The sequence below is a fragment of the Halyomorpha halys genome, unplaced genomic scaffold (assembly GCF_000696795.3).
Source record: "Halyomorpha halys isolate HHAL.00 unplaced genomic scaffold, Hhal_1.1 Scaffold948.1, whole genome shotgun sequence".
In the NCBI taxonomy this organism is placed as follows: Eukaryota; Metazoa; Arthropoda; class Insecta; order Hemiptera; family Pentatomidae; genus Halyomorpha; species Halyomorpha halys.
The window spans coordinates 190939-200107 of NW_027115140.1; the positions used below are offsets into that span (position 1 = coordinate 190939).

Here is a 9169-nt window from a genome sequence, read left to right on the forward strand (position 1 = left end):
TTTACAACAGGTGAGTCTCCCACATTTTTAGTTGGTTTTCCATCGCAAGAGAAGGAAACAATCGGTAGCTTTTTTTTCGGTAGACAGAGACGTTAGGAGAAGGATTGTATTGTTAGAACTTAACAACTCGGGAGTTATCATAGGAAAGCTATTTAGAAGCGATGGTTTGTAACGGTATCTAACCGTCGCCTTTACTGAGCCTATAGTTATTTTTTATTCGTAGGAATTTTGTCTCGATAATGCTACGGGCTATTGGCACTAAGGGGGAACGAAATAAATGCTTTACACGATTAAAACTGGATTCAAGTAAGGTGCCCGGCTCTTTATAAAGATAACTTATGAGCATAAGAAATATTAGATACAATTATTATTTTGAACGGTCATCAATAAACATCTGATGTAGAAACGGCGAACTTCTTAAGGGGCCTCTACATGTTGGCCAAGCCGTGACGAACTCAAACATGTGCGAGCATTTGTAGGGTGGCTTGGCTGGTACGAGTTGGCCTAAGCTCATTGCCGATCCGTTGAGAGTCGGTTTTTTGGACGCAGATCAAAGGGAGTTCGTGAGAGCGCTCGCGTAGGATCTCCACCATTGTTCTTTGTTTAGTTGCTACTGAGAGCTGTTAGGAGATTAAAGGTTTTTGCTGTTACTTTTTATAATAAATTTTATATTTATATTTAATTTCATTTAATCTCCTTTCGTTTCTATTTTTTTGTAATAAAAATAATGTAATCTAAGTGCAATGGCTGGAACCAGTTGTACGTCCGCCATGCTTGCCTATCTGAAAAACACTGACATGTGGATGGTTCGCTCTTTGTTTAGCAAACATTTGTTCAAGCCTCCGATCCGTGGCGAGCGGCCAAAATGAGGATCCGCCTTTATTTCTCTGTTCTTTTTAGTACAAAAGTGAACCTAAAAGTTATTGTCCTCAACTGGTAGACCACACCTAAGAACCTCTTTTATTGGTCCTAGAATCAGGGCTGACCTGCTTATTGTTCAGTAACTGCTGAACTTTTTTTTTTCAAAACATAGAAAACATTTGTTGCATTCTGTTTTGTACCTACTTATATCTGTTAAACCCATAATGGAGGGACATTCCATAACTATCCACCGATGATTAATCTCAGATAAAATATTGCAACTTAGTTTGTAAGCCATATCCTGATATACCAAAGTAACATATCTGTGATATTAAAAGTTCATTTATGGGTGTTTACTGTTGTGGTTTCGTATAAAACAGAACTCACGAAAGTTCCATCAACAGCAGCAAACAAAGATGGACTAGATTTAACAATCTATAGACTGAACACATTAGGATGGTTAGGGGTGGTAAGACAACCGTTCGGATAATTTCCTTGGCATCGGAAAGATGTTTTTTAAAGTTTACAGCATTAAGTACCCAGGCCCTAGCCTAAATAGTACCTGTCATTCTCACTTCTCTTCAAGTGGTTTATGATATCAATAGGAGTTAAAATCAAAAATAAATTTTCCAACATCGTAACTAATGGATTATACTTAAAGAAAACCAACAGCAAAATAAAGAAAAAATGAAATAAGGTGTGCTTTTCTGATTAATAAAATCTCTGTAGCAAGCAACTCAAAAGAAATCTGAAATAAAAGTTACTTTAAGGAATAAGCAGTAGACGAAATTACAGCCATGGAAAGTACTAAAATAAAGTAATACATTTCTTAATAAATTTATTTAATGAAGTAACACATAATAAGGTTTCTCAAGTAAACCAGGTTCCGAGTTTTAATTTAATAAAGAAGATATTCTAAATCAGAGAGACAAAGGATAAAAATTAATTAAAATATAAGAGGATTGTAATATAAAACTCAACAGGTTATGAAAGATTCTTTATTAAATAAATGTTTATTTAATAATTAATTAAATTATTTATTTGATAATTTAAACCATATATCACATATACATATTAATTATGCACTCACTTTGTCAAAACCTTTGAAAATATCTTTCATATGCAAGTGGCACAAAGGAAACACTGGACAACAAACATAGAAAGTTAACGCGACTTTCAGTTGAATGATACCACTTGTGATTTATTGTTGACTGTTTGTCCTTGTAGAAATTAGATAGAATCTCTAAAATATATTTTTTTACACCTCTAGTAAAATAGTCTGTGGTATAATTTATTTTATATATTTTTCTAGATGTATATAAGCATAAGTTATAGAAAACTAATTGATTTAGTAATTAAAAAAAATAAATTAAAACAAATTAAATTTAAATGAATGTGATCTACGAGGAAATTTGACTGTGTTTACAATAATGTTCTTTAAAATTGAGAGACGATATACCTGTTTTCTTCTAGGCATAATTGTTGCTTCTTTCACATGGGCTGTGAGTATATATTTATATTGGAGTTTAAACAAAGAAAAAAATGTCTCTCATACATTGAATTCGTCTATTGGATACAGAAGACACATGCAGAATGATATAGTGATTCCATATGAAGATGATGAAAAGAAGCGTTGGAGAGCAAAATCCAAGTATTATGATCCCAAACAGTTGATTAAAAAAGATGATATTATTAGGCAAAAATTACATCCCGTCCCTATTAAACCTGTCAATGATAATGAAATGAGTGATATTGGTATTGTGCGAAGTTTAGAAGATTTAAAAGTTAGAAATGAAGGATATAAATTGCATGGATTTAATGCATTGATGAGCAAAAATTTAGATTATCATAGGAGTATTCCTGACACTAGAAATGAGCTGTGTAAATCATCAAAATTTTCTGAAGAGCTACCACATGCGACTGTTATCATTTGTTTTTATAACGAACAATTCGATACATTAGCGAGGACAGTTCATAGTGTACTGGATCGTACACCAGGAAACCTTTTACATGAAATTATATTGGTTAATGACTTCAGTGATATGAGTGGTTTGTATGAAACTGTAAAGTTATATATTAATGCTAATCTTAGTAGTAAAGTTAAGCTTTATTCTACTAGACAACGAGAAGGTTTGATCCGTGCAAGATTATTTGGTTCTGATAAAGCTTCAGGAGATGTATTGGTTTTCCTAGATTCACATGTAGAAGTCAATGTTCAATGGCTCGAACCATTGTTGCAGAGGATTCACGAAAACAAAACTACTGTAGTTTCACCTATTATAGATATCATAAATGCTGATACTTTTGAATATTCTCCTTCACCTATTGTGAGAGGAGGCTTTAACTGGGGCCTTCATTTCAAATGGGAAAATTTGCGAACTGGATTTCTTAATAAAGCTGAAGATTTTATTAAACCTATACCTTCACCTACAATGGCAGGTGGTTTATTTGCTATTGATCGGCAGTATTTTAACTATTTAGGGAAGTATGATAGTGGAATGAACATATGGGGAGGAGAAAATTTAGAAATATCTTTTAGAATATGGATGTGCGGTGGTAGTCTTGAAATTATTCCTTGTTCCAGAGTTGGACACGTTTTTAGGAAACGTAGACCTTATGGATCTCCTGATGGAGAGGACACTATGATAAGAAATTCATTACGTGTTGCTAATGTCTGGATGGATGAGTATAAAGAATACTATTTCAAGCAGAGACCTGAAGCTTTAAATGTTCATTTTGGTGATGTTAGTTCAAGGATTGCCCTTAGAAAGTCTCTAAACTGTCACTCATTTTCTTGGTATCTTAAAAATGTTTATCCTGAATTAACTTTACCAACTGATACTGATGAAGTCCAACAAAAGAAGTCTAAATTGCTGGTGTCAGATCTGAAGAAAAGAAATCAGGTCTATATTGGCCACTATCAACTTCGATTAAGTAATACAGGATTATGTCTTGCATCAGAAAAAGATATCAAATCCAAAGGTTCCCGACTTGTACTCAGGAATTGTTTGAGGGTAAAAAATCAGTTGTGGTCTCAAACAGACAAGGGTGAACTTCGCTTAGCTCAGTATCTATGCCTTGATGCTGAAGAGGTTCATCCTCGCCTTTCTAAATGCCACGAAATGGGAGGTACTCAAAAATGGAAACATAAATACTCAACAAATGTGCCAGTTTATAATGTTGCTGCGGGTACATGCCTTGCTGCAGAAAAATCTCAAGTAAACTCATATGTCATCATGAATATTTGTTCATCAAATGAAAAAACTCAATGGGATTTTATACCTATTAGTTTATAATAGCTTGATTTTTTAAATTTAGATATGTTAGATATTTAAATCTTATCGACTGGGAAATACTATAGTTAATAATGCCTTATATATTTGGATACAATATTTTTATTGTTAAACACAAAGGGTCAATTTAACACACTTTTCGCTTTTACTAACTTAGAATATCTCAAAATTTGGAACTGTTGTGGTATTGCTATAGACTTGAAAAAATGTGAAATTTTACTGAGATATGTCCACTCTTTACTTTATCTCAGTTTTAAAGTTCTTATAAATGGACTCAAAAACAGGATGACAAGTTTTAGAATACCTGTAGAAACTTCCTTAAATTTGCAAGAGATGTGGGATATGTGTCATTTTACAGTATATTTCTTGCCTTTCATATGATATAAAACACTGTATAGGTTGAAATGATAAGGTATTTCTTAAAAACTAGTTTAAGTTTTCTGAAAAAGTACATATTTTAAAATTCTAAAATTAATTTCTTAAATTGGTAGTAATGTTGTAAATCACAGGCAAAAATATGAATGTGAAATAGAAATGGCTTCATTGTTAATAGTAAAAAACTTAAAGCTCCACTCTCTTAAATTTATATCTTCATTAATATTAATTATTAGAGTAATGTCAATATTAAAGTTTTCATGATAATAATAGATAACCCAAATATGAATGATTCAGTTAATAAACCAGGAAATTTAAGCACTCTTTTTGATTCTATTGAAATATTCTTTACCAATATTTTTAATGTAGTTTTGGGAATAAATGCATGGTATAGGTGCATAGAGATGACAATCTAAATTTTTCTGGATAATAAAATGTAATCTTTTTGTTTCTTCTGTTGAAAGTTTGTTATTGGGAAATATTAATGATAACAATAAATAAAAAGTTCTCTAATTAAGGTAATTTAGATTTGAACTGTACTAGTTTGACGAAAAAGCTAATTATTTTTTAATGTTACCCACAACAGGTCAAAATATTTCTCTTGATGTAGATCAATAGGCGGAAAAGAAAGTTGAACATTTTAGTGAGGTCTGTAATTATTTCTTATTTTCCAAAGCATAACACAGTTGCTTGCTGTTATACATTTTAATTTATACAATTAGGTTTTGAGAAATTTTATCTTATCCTAACATTATGAAAAGGCATGAGATATACTGTATAATATCATATATCTCTTACCTCTAGCTAAATGAAGAAAGTTTCTACAGAAATTTTAAAACTTACTGGTCTCTGTTTTTGAGCCCATTTATTAGAACTTTACAGCTGATTAATTAAAAAAACGAGAGGACATATCTCAGTAACATGTGAAATTTGTCCAAGTCTATACCAATTTACCACATTTCAAGAGAATCTGAGATGGTAAGCTTCAAAAGTTTGTTTGAACAGAATGACACATTTTTTTATAGTAAAGATTGTTCATTTTTTATTGATATCAAATTGCCTGGTTTGATGATTGCTTTTGAATCTCTTATATGATCTATAAGGCTAGTGCAATAAATTTGTTTATTTTAGATTTTATATATATATATTTAATATATTGTTAAGTTATTGTTACTGTTTTGTATATTTTTAAATGTTTAAAACAATAGTTCTCAATGTGGATGCTGCAGTACGTTAGGGTGCTACTAAATGTTTTAATAGTTAAATAAATGATTAATAAAAATTAATATATATTTTTTCTTACGATTCTATGTTTTATGTTTTCTATTTTATTTACTTCTATTGTTTTTTATATTATTTATCAGAAAAGAAAATTAACAATAATAGAGGTGCTGTGAATTTTGTTGTACAATATTAATGTGCCACGAGACAGAAACTTTTGAGAACCACTGATGTATAGAAATTATATAACTTTATTACTTATATTCCTAATAAATAAAAATAAAATATTAATATTTATGCTATTTTTATTCTGTGACTTATTAATGCTACCATTATTCTGAATATTGTTATAAAAACTTATTAAATATATTACTGCTTTGCTTGGATAGTGGCACATCTGACAAAAATAAAGTTTTAATTTTATTTAGAATTGGATGTATTTTAAAGATTGAACTATTGACTGATGTTACTTTCTTTACTAAGGGTGTCTTATAGACTTTCCTGAAGCTATTAGAGTTCTTACAAATTAACTCCAGTCTACAATATAACTTTTGTAATACCTCAAACAAAATAAAAAACTTTTTTTGTCAGATGTGCCATCATTCAAGGAAAGCAGCAATATGTTTTTCAAAGGTGTGACTTATAATATCCTTGGTTTATTTCAGTAGTTCTAAAAACCACATGTTCCCCATGAGGTTGACAGATTTTTTTAAAAATAATTAAGTTAAATTTAAAAAAAATAATTTAATGAAATTCTAAAAAATTAGTTGTTTTTTTTAAATTTGTAAACTTCATTCACTAACATAGTGTATATTTCATTGGCAAAGAAAAAAATTTCAAAGGGTGTCCTGAATTTTGTTTTACCTCCTTCTTGGCTACTGGAACATTTGTGGAACCCTGTCCAAAAACAGAATCCAAATGGGAAAAGTCAGGAAATTTTTAATTCTGAAACTTTACTTCAGCTTTGGGTGTAATGTTTGGAATTGGATGAAATTTATTTTTGACTGTTGTTGACTCCAACAGTCCAGGTGCAAAAGCGAAAAACTATTCATTTTTTAAAATACATTCTAACTTTTTCTAAGTGATAATTTGGTTAAAAATAGTAAAAACCTTTTTGATTTGATCGCAAATTGAAAAGTGTTACATGGGGAAGCTGTAAGATTCAATAGGGGACCCAAAAATTAAAAACAGCCAAAAAGTTAAAGTAAATCGTTAAAAGGAGCGCTGGTTCTTACAATAGATAATACTTTCAAATTCTGGACCTCCGATTACCCGCTATTGGATATGAAGATCAAAAAAATTCAAAATTAATCTATACTGAGAAAGAGAGGAAGTGGGATTATGAAATGGATTGTATTTTCAAAACCTACACCTTCTATAACCAAATAATGGATCTAAAGATCGAATAAATCAGAAATGTAAAAATTGATACTTTAGTCCGGGATCTGATAACCCAAAAATGGATCACAAGTTCCAAGAAATCCAAAGAATTAAAAATAAATCTATAAAGTGAGTGCTCGATTTTATCATCAAATATATCTTCAAATTCTAGGCCTCCGGTAACATATGTGGCGCAAGAAATATGTTTACTTCCCAATTTTTATTTATATTTATAATATTTAGTCGGAACGGTAACTATGGATTGCAAACCTACTGTAGTTTTGTTTATGTTCGATTGGTAAAGACGATAGGATATACTTTAATCAGAAACGCTTATAAAGATTTGGGGGTGATATATTTTTGGCGTAAGCACACCTTGAGGTAAATCTATTTTCAATTATCCTGTGGTGTATTCAGAAACTTGATTTCCTTAAAAAATCCTGACCTCTTTTTTTTTTATTACCATATAGCTTGGGCAATGAGATACCATATAGCTTCTTGCTCCTTTCATTAAATTATTAGTCTTCAATAGCCAAAAGCCTCTCATTATAAGTTTATAGAGTATTAGCATGGTGTATTATGGCAATATTATGAGGCTGTATCAGTATTTTTTTTCACTCGAAGACTGTTCATCCATTGAAATTAAAATCTGGAGGAGGAATACTTCAATCTTTAAAGATAACAAATATATTATCCTCGAAACTGAGTACAAACATTCGTACCCGAGTCGTATCTTAATATAATATAATCTAATTTTAAATCGCTGATTTCCGATCCAGTGGGCCTTGAAGCCGTAATTTACTAATAACAGCAAACGATCGTTCAGGTATTTTGACGATTTTCGTGTAGATTGTATGAAAAATTAAACAAATGTAAAGACCGACATTGTTTGACTTTAATTTTCACCAAGAATCCGACATCTCAAATAAAGACATTTATGCTGTCAGACATAGATCTTGACATACTTTTCAAGGTACTGACGGCAATCGTTAATCAAATGCTGACCGGCCGAGGACACACAAATTGTGATGCTGTATTCTTACGGCTAAATGGATTCTCGAACGATTTTGATCTTTAAGTTTATTCGATTTTTAGCTCCGTTTGAATATAAACTTCATTCACGATAACTAATACATACGGCATTGCATTTCTAAATTCACAAAACTCTTGAAAAATGAGTTGTCATTCGAATCCCGAATGCTCTCTGTAGACAAGACGCTTGTTTCGTAAGTGTGCAATATTGGAGATTTGCCAGTTAATTGCATCATTTGGGCGTGTTATATTAGTGTCATTCATTCTTGTCCGTATTCACAAGACAAATCAACATTACACTACACTCTTGATAAATAAAGAAAATATTCTATAGTAGTTTCTTGTGAATAGGAACATCAAAATAGAAAGGACAGATTTAACGACGGGGCAGATTAAGAAGAGCGCTAAACATTGTCAAAGAGAGTGAAATAAAGGAAAGAAGCATAAAATAGTTATAATTGGTTTATCTGGAAAGTACAACATGGCTTATAATTTATATTACTACTACATATATATCTACATATATTTGTTTCGAATAAATAAAAAAAAACATTGTTTTAATAATTTATTTATTGTTATTTACAACTGTATACATTTATACACATCAAGTAAATTTGCTGTAAGTGATATTATGACATGATACAAATATTTGGAGAATCTACCTATTGATAGAACTCCAAAAACATTTCTAAAGGAGAAGATCTCGAAGCCATCTTCTTTTCAGATGCCTAGGAGGATTATTGAAGGATAAGGAGAAGTGATGCTTGAGTGAAGGAGAAGCCAGGTTAGAAACGATTTGGTTTGGGTGGTTGGGAAGTTTATTATGGAAGGATCGGTATCTGGTTCTGGCCAAATCGGCAACATATGGGACATTGAGGTCCTGATGGATGATTTGATTTGTGACAAAGTAAGGAGCATTAAGGATTTTGGACTGTAAGGATTGGATTCGAGAGGAATTAGAATTAGTGGAGCCCCATAGCTCAACTCCGCATGTCCAGATAGGCCTT

The 9169-nt window shown here is 31.2% G+C and overlaps 1 protein-coding gene across 1 annotated transcript; it reads left to right on the forward strand.

Annotated features, from left to right (window-relative positions):
- Window positions 1-2011: 2011 nt before the first annotated feature.
- Window positions 2012-6058, forward strand: Pgant35A (polypeptide N-acetylgalactosaminyltransferase 35A). Its single transcript, XM_014431169.3, has one exon. It carries the CDS (start codon window positions 2292-2294, stop codon window positions 4155-4157), a length of 1866 nt encoding a protein of 621 aa, XP_014286655.1. The 5' UTR covers window positions 2012-2291; the 3' UTR covers window positions 4158-6058.
- The last annotated feature ends 3111 nt before the right edge of the window (window positions 6059-9169 follow it).

Excerpts from the sequence above, each read along its gene's own strand:
- Pgant35A (XM_014431169.3), top strand. The coding sequence starts at position 2,292 with ATGTTCTTTAAAATTGAGAGACGATATACCTGTTTTCTTCTAGGCATA.